The sequence below is a fragment of the Lytechinus pictus genome, chromosome 9, assembly GCF_037042905.1.
Source record: "Lytechinus pictus isolate F3 Inbred chromosome 9, Lp3.0, whole genome shotgun sequence".
Classification (NCBI taxonomy): Eukaryota; Metazoa; Echinodermata; class Echinoidea; order Temnopleuroida; family Toxopneustidae; genus Lytechinus; species Lytechinus pictus.
The window spans coordinates 3,351,359-3,374,258 of NC_087253.1; the positions used below are offsets into that span (position 1 = coordinate 3,351,359).

The following is a 22,900-nucleotide window of genomic DNA, read 5'->3' on the forward strand; positions in this document are numbered from 1 at the left end:
ATCATCATCATCAAAGTTATCAAAATCATCATTGTCATCATCATCATAAAAAATTCTTATCACATATTCAATATTGACATCATTGCAATTTAGTTGAAAACTCAAAGTTAGATCAGCCTATATGGGCCATTTCATGTGTAGTTTATAACAAAAAAATGACAATAATGCCTATAAGTATCACATCAACATCAGCATCTTCATTGATGACAAAAATTAAAATATGAAGAAAAAATCATCAAACACAGACCACCAACACATAAACTGCAAGTTTCACAAATGATGATTTTAATTTAGAAATATATTTTTATTTCATTCTCATTTGTCATGGAAATGGTTCAAAACAATTGAGTCAGAATAAATGCATAAAGGGAATGTGCTATTTTGGCAAAGGTCAAATTATGGGTCAATCATGATAGATAAATTATGACTGCTGTCACTAAATCTACAACAAATGCGAGTAATTATTGTTCAGTCAATCAAATTACATGATTTCCTTCAATGGCAACTGGTAATTTGTTTAGATTGACAGTTGTGAATCAGACAGTGCTTAGGACACCATTCGGCGTGTTTCAGAGCATCGTTAAACGGTACTACCCGTGTAAGTATCCAGAATTCTGGAAAACTTCCGTTGAAACAGACGCGATAAGGTTTATTGATAAACCGCATCGCGGCGCAAAATACGGTTTCTCATAACCACCTCTGGGAGGTGGTTATTTATGTGTTCCGCGACGCGGAATGTGAGTTAAATTTATTAGTCGCTCTGTAGCTAGGGCAATACGGTTTTTCGATTACGGCAAAGATAAACCGTTTTTTAACGATTCTCTATAGAAACCACCGAATAACAACATATCTTAACCCTGGCTTCAACAATGAATACAGTATATTTTTCATCCTCTTTATTCTGTTTAACCAAGGAACTAACTTGGCTCTTGCAGTATCTGCTAGTACTGAATACAGGTTAAGATGATTGCATCATATGGAATATGATTCACCAGAAAAAATGTACTGAAAATGTTGATTCAATTTGTGGTGCTCTACCTGAATGAAAGCTGTTTATTATTAGCTCATTACAAAATCTGAATTGGCAACATAATGAAAACAATCACAATTTTTTTAACAATAACTGTTACAAAATTAGAATTTGCAACTTTTGTATCATCATGCAATTTGCCTCATGATTATTTATTTAATATCATTTATTTATTCATTCATTTATTTATTTATCTATTTATTATTCATTCATATATTTCTTTATTTATTTATTCATATTCAGTTTTATTTCATCAGGGTGGCCACTTCAGTTATACAAACTGCTGTCCTTGAGGGCCTTTTTTTGTTTAAGTATATGTCTGTAAAGCGCTTAGAGACGTCGTTCCAATGTATTAAGCGCTATATAAATGCGGATTATTATTATTATTATAAACATGAATAGAAAATGAAAATATAATAAGTAGAAAAACTATTGTTGCCATTTTGAGGATCAAAATCATGTTAGTTTTGAACTTGTAAAAGCTGTGTACTTCTACAATGCATCCCAGAAAAAAGGAAACATGGATTCCACATCTTTTTTCTTCAAAGGCAAATTAACTATGATATTTCTTTTACATCGTCATACAATTCAATTATTCCTCTTCATCTTGATACCTATATGTGACAAACACTTCGCACATTAGGGAGCAAGACGAATTTGAAATTTTAATGTCAAAATCATGTTGTACAGAATAAACTTGGACAAGACTGGTTCATGACACCACAACCATGTTTATTTAACGATTGGCTTATAAGCATTTCTCTTTTGTATTCTTTGTCAAGTTTTATCACTGATCCCTGAAATGGGAGTGGATTCAGATTAACACGTGTTTTTCTGTGCAAATCGTTTCTGATAGGCCTCCATTTATCGTTTTTTAATCTGCCATGCATGAATCACTTCTTAAGCTGTGGGTCTCAAATTAAAGATGAGATTCCACTCTTACCAAAGTATAAAATTCATAGTAAAAACAAGCTTCCATGTTTGTGGAATGCACTGTATAGGTAAACTAACCATCATTTGGGTAAAGTGTTACAAATGTTGAAACTGATTAGCAGTTTACAAAAATACTCCAAAAACATTATAACAATTGACTGAGCACACTCAAATATCATTTGGAATTGCAATGCTTTTTTTATACGGGGGTGGGGTGTCAAAATGTCCCCTCCCCAATATAACAAAGATGGTGCAATATAATTACAGAAAATGTTACATGTAAATTGTCAGACTGATGAATACTAGTGGTTACTGTATTGAAAAAATAATAATTGTGAGTTGTTCGACTGGACGGCTATCCACTTTTAATGCTGGATTTTAACTTTGTCTAAACTTGTTCACTCATTAATCATACTACAATGGCTATTTTGTGGTATACAGTACATGTATGACAATAAAAAACACATATAGTTCATAGCAAATATGCATAAACAAATCATACTCATAATATTCATTTTCATATAACTACTACTTTCCACACATACATGTATGCAATATGCACAGTTCTCAATTGTATGCATGATATTGATTTCAAAACTATCTTGTTTCTATAAAAATACAATGTATATCTCATGATTCACAAATAGCAAATTTTCCTGATATTGTCACAGCACACACGGTTACAATGTAATTACACTCAAGTTCAAATTATTGCTAGCTATAAATACGTTACACACTCCGATCATAGTGATTGTTCAGCAAATTCAAAACATCTATAGGCCTATTGTTTCATTGTAATACTTAAACAGCTACACAGGAGAAAAATGCATGGACCTGGGGGCCGTTTCATAAAGATGTTCGTAAGTTAAGAGCGACTTTAAGAACGACCGGTGATCCTTTCTTACGCGCTTAACCATCGCCAATGAATATACCATTTTCCACAAGAAAGGATCACCAGTCGTTCTTAAAGTCGCTCTTAACTTACGAACAGCTTTATGAAACACCCACCTGGCCAAGGAGGGTTATCTATTGTCACTGGGGGTGCTGTGACAATGCTCAGCACCCCCAGTAACAATAGAATAATCCTCTGTGGACAGTGCATTTTGCCAATAATATCTAAATTCTAATACTAACTTCAGAATGCTTCAGAAAATTTCAGAATACATGTACATGATCTCTTCATTATCAAAACAAAATCAGCCATACATATTTCATGTACTGTATTCATACTTGGTATTTATGACATAAAATTGAGTTTCTTCAAATGCAGCATTAAAAATATATTCCAATGAAAGCAAATATTCCAATCGAAAATGCAAGTGAAAGAAAAAACAGATGTACCATAAAATCATCAAATTTCTATACTTCTTCGCATTTAATTGTGTTTTTTTTTTAGTGTTACAGGCGTATCCCATACACCTTTCATAAACATGATTTGTACACCTTTCATAAACATGATTTACATAATTACAGTATTCATATTCATTATGCTTTGTGCTATATGATTGATTTTGCATACTTTATATGAAAATATAAATTGGCAGAAAAAAAAATATATACTTGAAAAGAATTAAACAATTGGATATTGTCACTAACAAATATTGTATGAATTTGAAGCTCATACAGAAAAACTGTCCAAGAGAGAGAAAAAAATGTGATCTTTGTGAGCATGGTCATCATCAGTTGCAAAAGAAATGAAAATCCTTTTTAATATCAACATCTCACACAGTTGCCCATTCCTTTTTTCTTGAATTTGTTAGGGCAATCTATGAATACATGTATATCACATGAAATATATTCCCCCTTGTATTCAGAATATAAGTATTAAAAAAAAACAAGCCTTTATACAAAAAGAATGAAGGAGTGAACAAAGCAGCACATACAGATTAGCACATACAATAAATGCATAGAAAAAAAAAATTATGAAGTACATAAAACATTTCAATATCTATATAATAAATAAATTCTTCAAATACTTGAATGGTATATAATACATCAAGGTGCAATTGTTAAAGAGAACTCTTTTTTATGCAAGTTGGTTAATCTGAATGAAGGGAAAAGACATTCCTATTTTTCAAATGCCAAATACTGTGAAATTTTATTGCGTTTTATGAAACTGGTTCAAAGAGGTTAGCTCATACTGTACATGTACATGTATATATGCAAGTCACATGTCGACGCTGGGATTGTACACATTTTAAACTTAAAGGTCAAGTCCACCCCAGAAAAAAGTTGATTTAAATAAATAGAGAAAAATCAAACATGAATAACGCTGAAAACTTCATCAAAATTGGATTTAAAATAAGAAAATTATGACATTTTAAAGTTTCGCTTATTTTTCACAAAAGAGTTCTATGCTCAACTCGGTGATATGCAAATTAGAGAGTCGATTATGTCACTCACTCACTATTTCTTTTGTTTTTTATTGTTTGAATTATACAATATTTCAATTTTTTACGAATTTGACAATTAGGACCTCCTTGGCTGAACCACAAAATGTTAAAATAATGGAATTCCATGTGTTCAGGGAGGAATAAAACTTCGTTCCACATGACAATGAGGAGAAAATCAAAATATTTCATATTTCATATGATAAAATACAAAAGAAATAGTGAGTGGGTGATGTCATCGGTCCCCTCATTTGCATACCGATCAGGGTGTGCATAAAACTGTTTTGTGAAATTAAGCGAAACTTTAAAATATTTAACTTTCTTATTTTACATCCGATTTTGATGAAATTTTCAGTGTTATATGCTTGTTTGAATTTTCTCTTTCTATTCAAATCTGCTTTTTGTTGGGGTGGACTTGTCCTTTAAATAACACATCATCATCATCTATGTTTTTTTTTGTTTCATTAACAGAATAAAAAAACTTTCAAGTACTGTTCATACAAAATATTAAGATAAATATGAAACAAGTGAAAAGCCTCTGGCATTCTCGCCGGCATTAGTGCTGACCTTGCAAACAACAACATGGACAATGAATTTTTTTTTAAATTAGAGGGGGGAAAACACAGGCATTCATTCCATAATAAAATGTTTAGTTCTTTGTCCTCCAATGACTTATGTACTTTGCCTAGTGACCTGAAATTACATTTGCCCATTTGCCAATACCAGGTAACCACTATATGAAGGTTTTTATGGAATAGAGAGTTCAACCTTCAAAATTATCTTGAAAATTAGAAATGTTAATTATGGCTAAACCCACCTAGTCAATTGTCAATTCGGTCTAATTACCATTTGATCTAACTATCACTTGGTCTAATACTAGCTTGATCTGTCATTTAGTCTAATGTTCACACAGTAGGTATAATTTTCACATTGCCTTACTTATTAATTTGCACTTGGTCAAATGAAAATTTGGTTCATAACAATTCATCAAATCTGTAGACTAAGAGGTGTTAGACCTAGTGGATACATGTAGTAGATAAAATTGGTATAAGATGAACTCTGTATAGTAAAAAAAGATTTGATCATGGGAGATCATGGGAGACCAAACGCAAACTAGACACAGAGGGTAAAGACCATGTGGCAATTTCCTAAAACTCAGTCATCTGAATTGCAAAAAAAAAGTTGTAGAAAATTCCCTGATTGGTGTTTGATGTAATGTTAGAATAATGTTCATCTACACATCTTCTGCAGCGGTCCGTTGAGGTCTGCTCTGATTGACCTCTACCAGCCGAAAAGCGCGTATCACCATGGCGATAAGAGAGAAAAAGTTATGCAGTACATCAACGAATGGTCGAGTTGAAGTTCTTGTGGCCACGCCCACGTTAAACCAAAACACGGCGCAAGGCTGGCAGAGTCCGTTAAAGATAGCTGTGGCCACTGGCCTCAAGAAATAATCCCCGAATCCAGTTGTTACACCAACTAATAGCGCACTGATAATATTGTATGCAAAGAAACGTAATGCTTCCAGAAGAAATATGAGGACGAAGTCAACAAGGATGCGCAGTGTTGCGAAGATCTCGCGGGCACACCGGCGAAAGATGAGTTCTGATTTATCAGCGATGGCCGTCATGTAAACAGGCTCCTGAGAAAGTCTGGTGTCCGCATATGAGGTGTTGCCATGGTGATAGATATACACAAACCTGGAGAGACAAAATCAAAGGTGGAAAAATTTATTTTTAGGTGCATAATCATTATTACCATCATTATCATCATCATCATAATCATCATCATTATCATCATCATCATCATCACCATCATCATCACCATCATTATCATCACCATCATCACCACCATCATCATCATCATCATCACCATCATCATCATCATCATCATCACCATCATCACCATCATCACCATCATCATCATCATCATCATCATCATCATCACCATTATCATCATCACCACCACCATCATCACCATCATCATCACCATCATCATCCTCATCATCTTCAGTGTTTGAGGGGGACTGCACAGAGTGAATCATATGGCACAAAAGTTATAAATCACAAACATCTTTTTTTTCATTATCATTTTTGGTACATGATTTTCTTTTATAGCTAGACGACCAAACACTTTAATACCTTGTTCCCCTATCATCCTCATCTAAGGAAATAATTGTCTCTACTTCTTCCTCCTCCTTCTTATAAACAACATCGACTTCTGAGTGTTTGAGGCTTGAGACTGGAGGGGTCGTCATAGCAACCTGCATCTCCCGTGAAGGCTCCTCTGTCTTCTTTGTTTTCTTCTCTTTTGATTTGTTCTTCAGACTGATTGACCATCCTTTCTTCTTCTTTGGACTGTTATCTTCTGGTTGGGGATCAGCTTTAGGATCTACATAAAAAAGGGAAGATCATCTTTTTAAAATTTGGTGAAAGAGAAGATCAAAGCAAGGAAAAAGATATATGTGAGGTAGTTTTCAGAAATTTTGAAGAAAATTTAACTAACAATATATACATTAAAAACATCTTGAATCACAATATGTGATAACAACATAATATGAATATCAAATAAGTATATCATTGTAGGAAAGTAGACGCAACGTCCTACAGTACAACAAGTATGAAGTATGCATGGTGAACAAAGGCTCTAAGTTTTAATAACAGAACTGTACTATTTCCATAGAAACGTTTTTACCGAACAAGTGTAAAACAAATTGGCTGTTTTATATGTATAATATTCTGTTTGTTTTGGTTAATAATATACACACATTCATCCAGATTTGGGGTGATACAATGACCCACACTATTCATCCTTTCAACAATTACAGGTTCAGTATGCTCAGAATACAGCTGCCAGGGTGTTAACTGGTACGTCAAAGTATCGACGCATTTCACCAATTCTCCAAAAGTTCCATTGGTTGCCAATCCGGAAGCGTATAAAATTTAAATACTTCTTCTCACTTGGAAAGTGTTCAATGGTATGGCACCAAAATATCTATAAGACCTTGTCATGTCTTTAATAGGCACCAGCTCGTAGCCTAAGATCATCACACTAGCAACTTCTTAAGACTCCCAAGACACGTGTAGTATATGGTGCGTGAGCTTCTCTGCCTCAGCACCTTCTCTCTGGAATAATTTGCCATTGAATTTAAGAATTATACCATCACTGGAGACCTTCAAATCTAAACTGAAGTCTTATCTTTCTAACAGTATTAGTTATTGGCACTTTGACACTCATCCGAACACTCTCATTCTTTCTTTTCTTGTGTGCCTCGGAATAGAATATTTCTAGATCGATTGCGCTATATAAATGCCTATTGTTATTATTATTATTACAACGCACTCCAAAATAACAAATCATGCAGCTTTAATTTTAAGTTTTACATAATCACCTGTAATTGGTTCTGAGTTATTGGTGTTATTGTTTGTTTCAAGTCCATCCCTCTCCCTCAGAACCCTAGTCAATGCTTTCTGGTTCTCGTCGGCAGATTCGTCCCATGAGGCTGAATCTAAGACTACAATAAATAATGAAATAGATGGAGTCATCAAAATGGAAAGCATAAGCAATCATAGCTGCCAATGATTTTCACCCTGAAATAGTAACATAAGTTACCAGCCACCTCAAAACCAGATATGTGTTCATGGCACGTTAAGGGTTAACAAGTTATATATCATTTCAAAGCTTAGGATGTGCCTTTTCAAACACAATAAAGATCTTAAAAATCATTTTGGGCGACTTGATGTTGGTTATGGGGTGGCTGGTCACATCAGCAAACAAAACAGATTTTCATTTGGTCCAAAAAAACAAGCAGTTGGTCTACTTCTTAGACTACCTGGACCCCATAACACAAAGGTTAGCGATTGATCGTACGCTTGATTTACACGATTATGTATTGTAGTCTAAGCAATCAATCATAGAAAAATTTTCTACGATCATTGCTAACCTTTGTGTTACAGGCTCCTGGTATCACATGGCTATATCCTTATGGTCTACTTAGGTGTACTTGGTCCAAACATCACTTGCCCAAACTCTTACTTTGGCTAACTTCTAATAAATAGATGGCCTATTTTTCATTTTGTCTCATGATTGTTTTGCATTTTGTCAAATGAAAATTTAGTTCATTAACAGTTCATTTTCAATCATACAGACTGCACATAAGAGGTATTAGACCAATTGAAAATTTGATGAAATGGGTATGCCTATAGTCTACATGTACCTGGAAATTATACAAAATGGTAAATGGGCTCTATGGCGATTAGACCAAACGGATACTAGACAAACTGGTTGGAAAAGAACCAAGACTAGAGCATGTGGGATAAGTTGATGAAGCTGGAGAAGACAAAGTGGTGATAATTATCTCTCTGGAAAAGCCCTTTCCAGTAAAGCAAGGGCAGCTGAACCAGTAAAGAGGAAGGGGGACAGGGGGCCCTATCAGCCCCAACATTTTTCCATTAAAACATTAAAAAAACATGAAAATGACCATCTGATTACATGGTCAGCCCCCCCCCCCCTCCCCTTTCAGCTCACTTTTTCCCGTTCAATAAATGTGTACAAAAACGCCCAAATGACCATCTGATTGTGATTTTTTTCCATGGTCACCCCTCCCCTCTCCCTTTCAAACCTGTTCCATGGCTCCTGTGAAGTAAGAGTTAAACCAACTTAAAGGGAACCAAAACCCAAGAAGAGAAGCAATATTATTGGAAAGAGTAAAACAAATTTTCAGATTTTCCCCTTTATTTTACATATTTCACATCATCTCCTCCTGACCTTTACATATGTGGTGTGAGTTATATTTCCCATGACACATGTTATGCCTAGGAGACAAGATGAAATTTGAAAGATAATGGGGAAAATCTGTAAAATTGTGTACAAAACAAATGGAGAGTTGTCCACAAAATCAGCCATTTTGAAGCATGTTTGCCAATTTGAGGATCCCCATAGAAAGTACAACAAGACCTAAACGTCCATAACTTGCTTATTTCACAACCGATTTTGATGAAACTTGTTTGAATTGTTCCTCTCATTTTACTCTTTCGAATAAGATTGTTTCTCTTCTTGGGTTTTGGTTTCCTTTAAAGTCCTCTGATGGAAGACCATCATCACAGGAAACTTACCCTGTTCCTTCCTTGATTTTGCCTTGGTCTTGGGTGGGGCAGGGTCATACGACTCCCCCTTCCTAGTCCGCCCTGGTCTCTGGGTAGTATTCTGACTTGGAGGGCCATCATCTTCATCTGTAACATGATAACAAGATATATACTTATCTACATGTAATAGCAATATTGTATATGCAATCTAAGGCTTTCAACCCGGTAAATAAGATTGCATTGATCGATCTGATAAGTCAGAAAAAAAAAATGATCAATGCAATCTTATCTACTTTGATGAAAGCAGCAAATTGTATTTATATCATAATGAAACTTCCCCTGCAAGCCTTTAACATACTATGTAATAGCTTACTTCTAATAACACTAATAGGGCGACTGTTACAAGTCGATACATGTCTACAAGATGGTAGAACTTTAATTACTGATAGATAATTTTTTTTCAGTGCATGGGTCAAATCGAAAACAAAATCATATAGAGGTCTAATAATAACATAATGCTCTTCTATTGCGCTTATCCTACCAAAACAACATCTTCTAGGACTTTATGGCCCATATTCTGAACTTGGGTTTAAATTTAAACCCTGGTTTTAAGTTGTGGTTTAACTATGGATAGCCAGTTGGGGCACAAATCCATTTTACTCATTTGAAACTCAAATTGTTCATAACTGACTGGGAATGATAACTGAAGTATTTTTCTTCAATATGAAAGCAAAATGAAACAAAATAGTATACATAAGAAATGTACAATACAAACATAATCTTTGGACTTTTGGCTCCCCAAAATTTTAGCACAGAGCTAGACCATGGTCTAAGTTAAACCTGACTTCAGAATACTGGCCATTGGGTTCCCATGTTTTTAAGCAAGCTTGCTCCTACTTGGTAATCCTGTCAGTAGCATAATTTTCAGGTTCAATATCTATTTGATATCTATTCATGTATTTATGTATTTGTATATGTATTTGTATACTTGACAAATAAATTAAAATGAACTGAAAATAATTGAATGGAGTTAGAGATTATTAATGAAACATCCCCTCATCCTAAATACCAATGACCAATCAAGATCATCGTTGCATGCGCACTCTGTTTAAAATACTGACGGGGAACCAATTAGTGCGGCTCTTTCACTATTTGCAATTCATCACAAACTTTTGTGTTACGGAGCCCTGGAGAGTGTTTCATCAACATTTTCATCCGACAAGTTGTCAGATCTGACATCTTTCTCTGATGTTGATTGGCTGAGAGGTAATGTTACTATGGTAACTGTCGGATAAAATGGGACTTGTCGGATAAAACGTCCGACAAGTCCTTTCATGAAACGCCCCCCAGGTCTCCAAAGTAATCGACTTTGTCCATCTAGCGACTCTTGTTTTGTCTACAGCTTTCATGATGTAATAATGATAATAACAATAATAACGTCATGTTTTACCCAGATTAGCCACTTCAGGTCCAATAACTGTTCTGCCAGAGGGCCCTGCTTAACTTGATAATGTTGTTATTATTCTGGCTTTAGCACGGCTACCTGGATAGGGTGCTCGAGCGTTCAAGGAATTTCTTCCTACCGGGTACCCATTCACCTCACCTGGATTGGGTGCAGCACAATGTGAGTAAATTTCTTGCTGAAGGAATCGAACCCACGTCCCTCAGATTGAAAGACGAGAGTCATAACCACATATTGAAAATAAGGAAGGGGAACAAAAAAAATCACCTTTCAGGGCCTCTCTGAAGTCATAAGGAGGATTCTTCTCATTTTTCTCTTTTTTCTTCTTCGTCTTTTTGGTGGTTGACTTCTGAGATTGGTCGTCAGAATCAATTCCTCCACGGTCAATGAATACATTCACAGCTGGTCTTTCAGATCTAAATTGTTCATCAAAAAAGAGAAATGTAAATCTTAATATTTCATTTTAGAATAATTAGGTTAGTGTAAATCTTAGTATTTTCTTTCAGTTATTGATAATTAGGGAAATGTAAATATTAATATTTTCTTTCAGTATTTATAATTAGGGAAGTGTAAAGCTTACTTATTTCTTTTAGTATAAATATCATCACTTGAAAAAAATTAAGACCACCTGAAAATTTGTGTGAATAGCACATGTATATAATTGTGATATACTGTGATGGTATTATTGAAACTGGCTTATATGTTATCTATTAGTACTAATTCTGTTTTTCATTTGAATGTTTAAAGGTAAATTCGTTTATAGAAATTGTCCAATAGCTTGACTAATCCTTTTTTTTAAAGATATTTTGAAGTAAAACTCAATCTCCTGAAGACGACAAGAAGACACTTGTCGAAACGTTGAGTTTGGGTGGTCCTTTTCAGGGCATATGCCCACGAAAGAACATACATGTATGGTGTACTGTGAAACTCACTTCACTCTTCTCTAGCGATTAATCTTAGAATACTGGAGTACTGGCCACTCCCCCCCCCCCCCTCCCGCCACACACATAGGCCATATGACCAGTTTGAATTTATTTATTTGAGACCATGTATCATCCATGCATATAAAATGTGCTTCCTTTCCAGCTACGATGACCACCACCTCCTGATTGCCAGACTATCATCAGTTTTAGATCAATCTCATTTTTACTTTAAACACTCGGCAAGTGCTTTATATCTTGCAAAGTATTAACTAACTTACCCTTTGGTTGAAGTTAGTCCGTCTGTTGTAGGTTTTGAATCTCTTTTATGAGACACCAATGGGTCTGGCTTTGAAGGAGTTCTTGTTTTAGAAGAATCGGCCTTTGATGCTGGAAAACAAAGAACACACATAAAATTGGTTGAAGGAAAATCCCTATTATATACTTATGTACAAGGGAAGTATTTGAATTAATAATAATAATAATAATAACGCAGTTCTTGTATAGCGCATATCACATTATGTCATAACGTCCTTATGCGCTTCCAAAGGACTTGGATACTATTACCATGGCTTTAGCCCCGCAGCCTTTTTTACAGCGCGGTGGCATTTCAAGAAATAAATTCCTGCCAGGTACCCATTCATCTCATCTGGGTTGAGTGCAGCACAATGTGGATAAATTTCTTGCTGAAGGAAATTACGCCAGTGGCTGGGATTCGAACCCACGACCCTCTGTTTCAAAGTCAAAGACTAATCCACTGGGCCACAACGCTCCACATTTAAATTGATGTTCTGACTTTGAATGTGAGTGGGTTATATATAATACGCCCTCTTGTACTTTTTCAAATTAGGGAGAAAATTGCTTTTGTTCATAACCTAGATATAAAGTAGTTATTACCGCATTTAAGCTAATGGTGGCCTTACCCATATAGCATAAAACTTAACATTTGTAAAAGTCCAACTGCCAATAAAAATCAAGATTGTCTTTTATATATCAGGGAATGATTTTCCTGGTATCACATCGCAATTTGCTCCACATTTTTGAAAGACTGCTATGCATAAAGTCTTTTGTATAGCAGATTTTTACATAGGACTGTACATTACTTAGTTGAGAGCTTTTCTCTTATGACCAAAAATGCTATTCAAATTTGTAAAGCAAAATTATTCCCTGTATATAGAAGTGATACTGACATCTGATCCTCAATGTTCTTTGCAAGTCTTGGAGAAGTAAATTTAAGGCAGATGAAGTGCTACTGGTTTGGACTTGGAGCAGCAGCACTGCACAATCGAAATACATTTCTTTGAGTGTATGATGGAGTGACCATAATTTACGCACATTTTAAAAATTATCATTAAGTTGATTTTCAATCAAAAATTTCTCACAGTTCACACAAAGTTAATCAAAATCAGAAATGCCAAACTGAAGGCAAGATCCCAAAGTCAAATTAGCCAATAACGGAATTATAAAGGAGGCCAAGGGTTTTGCTGGTATTGCAACCTTAAAATTCCATGACGATCAACTAGTGTGCGCTCGGCTGAAAAAGTGTCATACAAAAGTGTGACCTCAATTTGCGCACAATCGTTTTGGAAAGCTTTAGAAAATAAATCAAGCAGACAAAGGTAACACAATTTATCAGATGGAGGTTAAAATGTCATAAATTTGGGTGGTATAACATTTTACTCTACTTATTTGGAGACCTCTGCTTGCAAACTGGCGATTTCTTGAAGCTTGTCAAAAAGTTTGGATTTTCTCAAAACGGGCACAAAATGTAACAAAATTTGCTGATGTTTTCCCAATATTTTAACAAATTGAGACCTTAAATTCAAGAAAATTACCAGTACTAAGTAATTTTGGGTAGCTCTTTCTGTTGGTGATATCAATTTTTCATGATATTCATTAGATATTGAGATATTCGACCATGTGCAAAATTAGGTTACGCACGAATTAAGGTCACACGACCATACTATTCAGACCAGGGTCCCATTTCATTATTAAGATTTGTTATGATACAATTTCAATAGCAAATTTACTGTCAGCCAGTCAGATTGAAGTATTTCAGTAGCTTTTAACAGTTATTGCAATTTTGTTATTACAACAACCTTTATGCAACAGGCCCCAGAGCCAAGTAACACAAAGTTCAGTGACTGATTGTGCAGGTGAGGTTTACAATTGATTGTGCATAATGATGAATGTACAGTAATCCATTTTAAACTTGGCCATATAATCGAATGCTAAGCAATATGTTACAGGGACCCTTGTGCCTATCAAAGTCAGTAAGGTGTCAACTTTCGTAGGGAGTGGATAATTACTTGCAAACCCGAGAATCTGTATAAACCAGGCATGATATTCCCCTCTGAAAAAAAATCTGAAAAGAAGCCAAGGATGGCTAAGTCCCCACAGAAGCCCGAGACGCCCTGGTCGAGGCTACAAGCTCTTGAATAGTAAAGAAATCGAAAGTGATTTTTCAAGGTGAGTCTGCATGATAGCTTTGTCATTTGACTTTAAAAAGCAGTAAAAAAACAGCATGAGAATGTTCTTGGGCAAAGGATTTCACGTTTAAAAAAAAAAATTAAAAAAAAAAAAAAAATTGGGATTTAGCCGGGAGAATATCATGCCTGATAAACAAAAATCTTTTGAGTGAAAGCAAATTCTGGTGAATCAGTGAGAAATTCTTCAGCCAAGCCTGCTTAGCCTTGGGAAACTGTCAGGTCAGGGAAAGCAAGATAATAACTTTACCTTTTGTAATTTCCAGTTGTATTACATAACGTCTGCTGATCATTAATCTCAATCTATGCTTCGTGATATATCAGAAAGGAGTTTACTCCCCATGAAAAAATATGATAGTCTTCCTTAAACTTACGGGATGTCATCTACTTACTTCCTCGAGAGGACTTTGTTGATTTATGAGACCTGGTCGATTTGACACTGAATTCTTCATCGGAACTGATCTGTGTCACCGTGTTTTCCTCTGGTTCCGAGCTGTCCCAGTTTGATTCAGTCTCTGGAGACTGTGCCCTTCTACCCTTTGCCCTCTGTGCTGCAAGCTGTTTTATCGAAATAAAGTAGAAATTATGGAGATACATCAGGGTGCCACACTAACCCTTTTTTTTCTACTGGTCCAGCCTGTTCAAGTTGGACCAGTAGATACCCATTTATTAAATTTTTTACTGGTCCCTATAAAAATAAAGAAAAAAATTACTTGAGTTTACACGTCGAAATATATAGCCTACACGAATAACATAACTTTCACCGCAGCGGTCAGCATACACTTTGCATATTACATTAAATCACCAATTTTGAGGCTAACCAGAAGATGGATATGGAGTGAAATTAGAATGAAAAGTAAGAAATTAAGCTTCTCACTCTTTTTAAAGCTCGTTTTACGGTAGGATTTTTACAATAAATATGCATTTTTCTAACCTTTGTCACTCGGAGTATCAGAGCGAGTTCACTGACTTGATGTTCGGGTAGGTGGAGCGTAGTGCACTCAAGGGTTCATTACCATCCTGCCTGTGGGAAATCTACAGGTAGGACTATGGTATGCCAATGCTGTACACGGTGCGACATAAGCGCTTGCCCTATTGCCCAGGGCAAGTAAAAGTTAGAGTCGGGCAAGTGTTTTGAAGTTAAAGACAAAAACTGCTTGCCCGAATCGGGCAAGCAAAATTCTCACTGTGAAATAAAAATTTTCCCATATTTCACAAGCAAACACACAAAAGAGGGAGAGAGAAAACAAAGTTAACAACTTCCCTCAATTCATATTGCAAGCCGGTTTGCGCTATTTTCTTAAATCTACACACAAAGACACACACACACAAAGTCAACATATAAACATACATGTACTAGCCGGTGCATGTGGCCGGGCCTCCCGCCAGGGTGTGACAGGCATGCAGGCTGTGCACACCTGCACTCCGTACCTATATCCCCAATCAATCAGACTGAACAATCTCACATGAAAAATTGTTTTTCCACCAAAATAATCACAAAGTCAGCAGGAATTTTTTATAATTATATGGATTCTCTTATTACTGATTTGGCGATGTGATCGGAGGAGCAAGCTATTGAGTTTTCAGCTTTCGTTTTGAGTCTTGAGAACGATGCAAACTTGTAGCTGTGTGTGTGTGAAATTTTATAATTTATTCTAAAGCATTTTAGTTTTCTAACAATTTTTAAGATATATTTAAAAATATACCAGTAAGATTTTTGTTAGATGATTGGATTTTTTGTTTGAAGTTTGAACTTTCTATCTTTCTTTTCAATCCTTCCTTCATCCTTTCTGCTGGCCTTTTTTGTTCCTTTTCTCGCTTTCTTTCCTGATCCCCTCTCTCTCTGTTCATTTTTCTTCCTTTCCTTCCTTTTCGTACTTTCCATCTTTTTTCTTTATTTCCTTCTTTCTTTCCTTAAACCTGCCTTTGCTCCCTTCTCTCCTCCTCTCCTTTTTTTCTTTTCGTTCTTTCTTTTGTCATCCCTTCTTTCTTCTTCCATTCTTTTCTTTCTTCCGTTCTCTCTTGGCTTCATTCTTTTTTCCTCTTTTCCCTTATTCTTTCTTTCCTTCCTTCCTGTCTTTATCCTGATTTTCCTTGTCTCTTATTTTTTCTTTCCATTCCTTCTTCATCCTTTCTTCCACCTTTCCTGAATTCCCTTTTTCATTCTATCTATCTTTATAAGTTTATTTCCTATAATTTCCTAGCTTTCCTTCCTTCAAATCAATTCTGTGTTCATTTATTTTCTTCATTCTTTCCTATTTCCCTTCTTTTTATTTCCTTCATTCTTTCTTTCCTTGAGATTTTCTTTTTGCTTCCTTCTCCCTTTTCTTTTTGTTCTCTCTTTCCTTCCAAGTTCCATTCAACCATTGACAGTTTTCTAAATTTCTTTTTTTTTTCATTCTCTTCCGTTCATAATTCTTTCCAACCTCTCTTTCATTCTTTATTTCTTCTTTTCTTTTCCCTTATTCATTCTTTCTTTCAATGTTATTTCTTCCCTTCCTGTTTTTTTCTTAATTATTTCTTTCTTTCAAAGTAGGCAGGACAACAAGAATTTCAAAATGTGTTTGTTGTCAAGAGAATGATATCAAAATATTCCTTAATATCTAATTTATCATGTGAAACCACTTAAAACTTACGTAAAATTCATTTAAACTGTAAAAAAAAGCAAATTCATAGCACCAACATGGTCCGAAAAAGCCATAGACATCGCGGTACCTTTTTAATACACGGTACGTACTATCGATAGTTAAAACGATCACGATGTGCTCGCTAAATGCGCGCGCCCATCGGCGTCTGCTAGCCGTCATCTGCTGTGACTCTCCAATAGCCCCGCATGTGCAATTTTTTGTAAGATCGTCCCATATGCTGTTTTTCATGTTAGTACATACATGCGTGCACGTTATTTGCGGACGCAGATCATGTACGCATCTCCGTCGTCTGCTACGGCTCTCTTTATCAGTCCCAAGTGTGAAATATGTGTACATGGTGTATGTTCATTTGGTCTACATGCAGTTTGCCCACTTGTCATTTAGTCTAATGCCAAATGGGCTAAACCCATTTGGTCTACTGAATTGCCATTTGATCTACACTACACTTGGTCTAATTCTCATTTAGCGAAATGTCCAGTTGGTCTAATTTCAGCATAACCTACTGGCTACATAATTACAATTTTTTTACTTTGTCAAATACCGGTACAAAAAATTGGCTTTATATCATGCAGTTCCACAGTGTGAAATATGTATATATTCGTTTGGTCTACATGCAGTTTGCCCACTTCTCATTTAGTCTAATGCCAAATGGGCTAAACCCATTTGGTCTACACTTGGTCTAATCCTCATTTTGCGAAATGTCCAGTTGGTCTAATTTCAGCATGACCTACTTAATTATATTTTTTTTACTTATGTATATTTTTTTTAGTATTTATACCAAATGGGCTTGACCATTTGGTCTATACATTTTGTTTAATTGCCATTTGGTCTACACTTTGTGTAATTTACATTTGGTCTACACTACACTTGATCTAATTTTGAGTCCAGTCCAGGGTCTAATTTCAACATGACCTAGGCCTACATCATTATGATTTTATACTTTGTGAATTTTTTTTTTTCTTTATATAATTTCATTTCACCTTATAGTCTTAGCATTGGTTTCAAATAAATAATACTTGAACAGTGGCAAAGTCATGATAATGGAGCCAAAAGTTTTGAAAGGTCCATATATGGTGTATCAGGTAAAGTTATAAAGTTGTAAGCAGGAGAAGCAAACAACAAAAAATGTTGAAGCGGGGGGGGGGCGGTGTTCATTAATTTCCTTTTATTTTCCAATGCCAGATCAATCTTTGTTTTTGCTTGTCATTTTTTTTTTATGATATGTTCTGTTCACTCTACAATTTTTACTAATGATCTTTTTTTTTTGGCTTATCATTTTTTTCAGACACATTCGCACCCGAACCGACTCTACAATTAAGGGAAGAGAAGGAATTATTGAACCTCTTGAGAGAATATACTGTTCAAGGGCTGTAATAGTATACAGGGGCACTTCCTGAGAGAAAGTTAATTTTATTTTAATTATGTGTTTTCAGGATATCTAATAGTACTATTGAAATGGCGGTGAAAATTATTGCCCCTGCTGATGAGATTTTTCAGCTGCACCCCTCCTTTATTTTAGTGAATAAGGTGTGGCACTGCCCTATATGATTCATTTTGAATTTTAATGGGCTCCAAAATGCAGTAATTTATAAATTATAGCATAATCTTATTTCGATAAAGCCTTTGACATAAACAAAGCATATTTAAAACAGATTTAGTTATTGCATATCAGAATGTTATGTTTGCCTGATGTTTTCTCAATAACTCTAAGCTGTTATTAATGAATTCTTTCTAGAAACAAAAATAAGCAATTTATTCAAACATGTCAGTTTCATTTTGTAGACATATGCATTGAATTTACCAATTCAGTATAAGGTACGTATGCCATCTTTCACAAATGTTGATTTTTATCACTGGTGGATCTGGGGGAGGGCACATCTGGCTCACCCCCCCCCCCCCATTGGCGGCGGAAGCCAAAAATTTTAGGGGGGAACCGCCAAAACTTTTTGACAAAAAAAAAAAAAAAAAATAGTGACCAAAAATCTTAGGGGGGGGGGACACAGGAAACAAAAGTGAAAATTGACAAGCCAAAAAAAAAAAAAAAAAAAAAAAAGGTTATCAACAAAAAATTGAGGGGGGGGGGGGTCGTCCCCTCCCCACCTAAAATTTAGTGGGATACGTCCCCCCCCCCCCTTCTCTAACTCTAAGCTGTTATTAATGAATTCTTTCTAGAAACAAAAATAAGCAATTTATTCAAACATGTCAGTTTCATTTTGTAGACATATGCATTGAATTTACCAATTCAGTATAAGGTACGTATGCCATCTTTCACAAATGTTGATTTTTATCACTGGTGGATCTGGGGGAGGGCACATCTGGCTCACCCCCCCCCCCCCCCCTTAGAGAGCCTCAGTCGAGATTTGTAATGAAAATATGCCATTTTCACCAAAGTATGCCCCCCCCCCCCCCCGGAAAGCAAGGCCCTTTTTTTGCTTGACAAATTTTCATCATGAAAATGTGCCCCCCTCCCAGGATAAATCCTGGATCCACCCCTGGTTTTTAATAAGTTTACATGTATTTTCATTTAGAAAAAAAAAGGTTTCCTAGAGATTTATAAACAGCATGATTTACACTGAGCGTGTCATACACTTCTGTGCAGAAGAATATTATCTTGAGAAATTTGGTTATTAAATTATGGAAAATATCTTTTGCAAATGAAATTACTTGATTGCAATTATTTCTTACATTGTATTGTCATTTTACTTGATAGAAATTCATTATTTTTTATAACCATGACAGTGTTCTAATTTCATATTTGCTAAATTGTAATAATTCTTTTGATCTTCCTTCATCTTCATGAAAGTATGAATTCTAGTCATCTGCTTCAAAGTCTGCCCAATACAATGGTTACAAAGGGCCTAAGCATCACATGTCATTTTTTAATAAGTAGTTAAGTCAGTAGTCAAGTAAGGGGTCAGACAGTTTGGCTGTATTATATTTGTTTAATTATCTTACTAGTGTCAATTTACTAAACTTTTGCTGTTTGTGATTGAACCCCCAAATTGCTCGATAGTACCATTATGTTGGACAGACGTTAATATTGACTAGAGGACTATTATTACTTTCCAAACCAACCTGAAGATAATATGATACTTCACGTAGTACAGGGGTATATTGTCTCCCTTCCATTGTTGTGATGTATGGGCTGGGTAATATCATCTAACTTGTCCTGGAATAATCATTCTCTGCAACAAGTTCCACTTCAGCGACTCTCAGTTGAACATCATCATTCCTGGCATTGGCGGCGGAAGCCAAAAATTTTAGGGGGGAACCGCCAAAACTTTTTGACAAAAAAAAAAAAAAAAAAATAGTGACCAAAAATCTTAGGGGGGGGGGGGACACAGGAAACAAAAGTGAAAATTGACAAGCCAAAAAAAAAAAAAAAAAAAAAAAGGTTATCAACAAAAAATTGAGGGGGGGGGGGGTCGTCCCCTCCCCACCTAAAATTTAGTGGGATACGTCCCCCCCCCCCCCACTTCCACCGCCTATGATTCCAGGTGCTTGGAGATCTTCGAAAGGCATGCTAGAACATCCACTTAAGTTCCAGTTCCTTTCATGTTTTTTCCTCATCTTAGTGAGCATCTCCAAGTGTTCATATTTTTAGTGTCCTTTTTTAGATTTACCAAACTCAGTTTTATTACCTGATAAATGAAATTACAAAATTCTATCCCAAAAATTGAACACTTTGATCAAGTTTGGTTACTTAAACTTAATGTTAAATAAACTGAAAATATGTAATAAAAGGCAAAATAATAATAATGATGAAAAAAATACCGGTAATAAAAACAAAAGTTACTCAAATTCACTCAAAACCATACACTTATCTACTCTCCTCAAAAATCAGTTCTCACTTTTAGGTATTGATCATTCATTCAGTCAATGAAATAATAAAAAGAGACAGGAGATCCTCATCAAAATAAACACAAACACAGTGTCTCACACACACACACTACACATTTATAGTAAAATCAATTTGTATCTTTCGTGGGATTTGTTTTTATGTAAATCTGGATTCTTCTTGGTAGTAGGGCCTTAGGTCGCTCTGACTTGAACTTAAAACTTCCAATCTCAAGAAGGCAAGATATATCTCGGGAGATAGTCATCATCAAGATGTTTAGGAGTTCAACCTGGTGGTGAGGTTATTCATGATGGCATCTGGTATTCTGGCAGAAAGAATCAGAAATATAAAATGCATAAATACAATTGTTTATTTTTTTCAGTACAAATTAAATTACCTGAGTCATTCAAGATAGTGGGTATTTTTTTAGGGGGGGTGATGGCATGACAAGTTTATAGTCAAAATTATTTTTATCTTCATTTATCTTTTTTTTCCCACTTTGTATTACCATTTATTCAAAAATTGCAATAAACATATCAATAAATGAGTTTTTAATCTAGTTGGCAAAAGAAAAACCAGTGCAAAAGTAAAGCCAGTATTGGCAGTAAAACACTGACACCACGGCACTGACACTGACAGTGAGTGTTCATTTTCCAGTGCATGCACATCACTGCCCCATCATCTTCACTCGTTTTCAGAAAATATTTAGTTATTTCTCAAATACGACCATGATTATCTTATTCATGTCATTACTCTGGTGTTTATTCATGATTTTAAATTCAGGAAATCATTCAGCAAACGAAGAAAACAAAGCATTTCTTGACTGTGATTCCGTGTGATTCAAGTTCAATTTCATTTCTGTGTGTATCACAGGTACGCACGTACGTGACGTAATCTTAATCTCTATTATGATGTAAATTAATCATCCCGCGCGCGATTAAAATGGCTCGAAATTCGACCAAATTCAAGGGCAGCTCAGCTTGCAAACCTCACTGAAATGGGCTTCCCCAGCCCTTGCGATTCCCCGCGCTGCAATTTCACTGCAATACACAGAAAGGAAATCAACTCAAGTTTCACAATCAACGGAAAATCCGGAACCCTTCGAGACCCATTTTACAAGAAATACAACTAAATAAGGTAAGAATTGAAAGCAACTCAAGACATTTTCGACTTACCGACACTTTCATGTTTATTTTCGGAAGATTTCATGGAATTTGGGGCACGAAAATGGTATCGGTAGCTCGCGAAAGTCCTGTGCAATACGATGACATATTTTTCATCGCACGGGAGGACAATCTCAAAGAGAAAATATCATATACATCCGCGCTAACAGGGGCTTAATTTTGACGATATCGCATCCCTATGCGATTGCAATGATTGACATGCGTACAAATTTTGAGCACTTCCGCGACAGCGCCATCTAGTGACTACGGCCGTGCCTATTCAAAGTAAACTAAGAAAACCTGTTTTCTTTCCTCCTCATTTTGTTCCACTTACACAATTATCAGCACATGGGACTGAACTAAAAATATCACTCCAACAACTTGCAATCTTTACTATATTTTGACTTCTTTTCTTCCAAGAAATGACCCATAATGTTCGGGAAATATATCTTTATAAAATCATGGAATTTTAAAATCTACAATCGATCTTACCATCTTTTGGGCGTTAAACTTAAAATCGTCCATTCTCAAATGTATTTGTCTGCTTTCCCGTTTCCGTTATCCTTGTCAACGGATTGAACTGAAGATAGCCTCCTTAATTCTTATTTTGTTTGTATGGTATTGGCAATCAGTCGTATTTTAATATTGTTGCCTCCAACATTTGTAAGGGCATTCCGATTTTCTTCTTCGTCTCAAATAGTAACATGAAAAAAAATCTTGTAATAAGATCCACATATCTTATTATGGAATTCTTTTTCAAAGGATATTATATAATGTAATTCAATACACAATTTCAAAGGAAAACTTAAAAAATATCTTCTGAATTCATATTAGATTATCGTTTTTTTCCCAAAGTAATGTTATTCAGAACTTAATATGTAAATGTGTTTATTAATTTCTCTTTGTATATATGTTTACTCGTTTTATGATTTCTGTATACAGTGTA

At 35.3% G+C, this 22,900-nt stretch overlaps 1 protein-coding gene across 1 annotated transcript; it reads right to left on the reverse strand.

The window, feature by feature from the left end:
• Positions 1-1,704: 1,704 nt before the first annotated feature.
• LOC129268430 (uncharacterized) lies at positions 1,705-22,636 on the reverse strand. Its single transcript, XM_064104489.1, has 8 exons — positions 22,447-22,636; positions 14,698-14,863; positions 12,101-12,209; positions 11,167-11,315; positions 9,468-9,584; positions 7,745-7,867; positions 6,495-6,744; positions 1,705-6,053 (listed from the first exon to the last, which is right to left on the reverse strand). Exons 1-8 carry the CDS (start codon positions 22,477-22,479, stop codon positions 5,588-5,590), a joined length of 1,413 nt encoding a protein of 470 aa, XP_063960559.1. The 5' UTR covers positions 22,480-22,636; the 3' UTR covers positions 1,705-5,587.
• Between the last annotated feature and the right edge of the window lie 264 nt (positions 22,637-22,900).

Excerpts from the sequence above, each read along its gene's own strand:
- LOC129268430 (XM_064104489.1), bottom strand. The coding sequence starts at position 22,479 with ATGGACGATTTTAAGTTTAACGCCCAAAAGATG. Across the intron at positions 11,316-12,100 it reads GGACTAACTTCAACCAAAGG|ATCTGAAAGACCAGCTGTGA; the intron begins GTAAGTTAGTTA and ends TGAACAATTTAG. Across the intron at positions 7,868-9,467 it reads AAAATCAAGGAAGGAACAGG|TCTTAGATTCAGCCTCATGG; the intron begins GTAAGTTTCCTG and ends TATTTATTGTAG.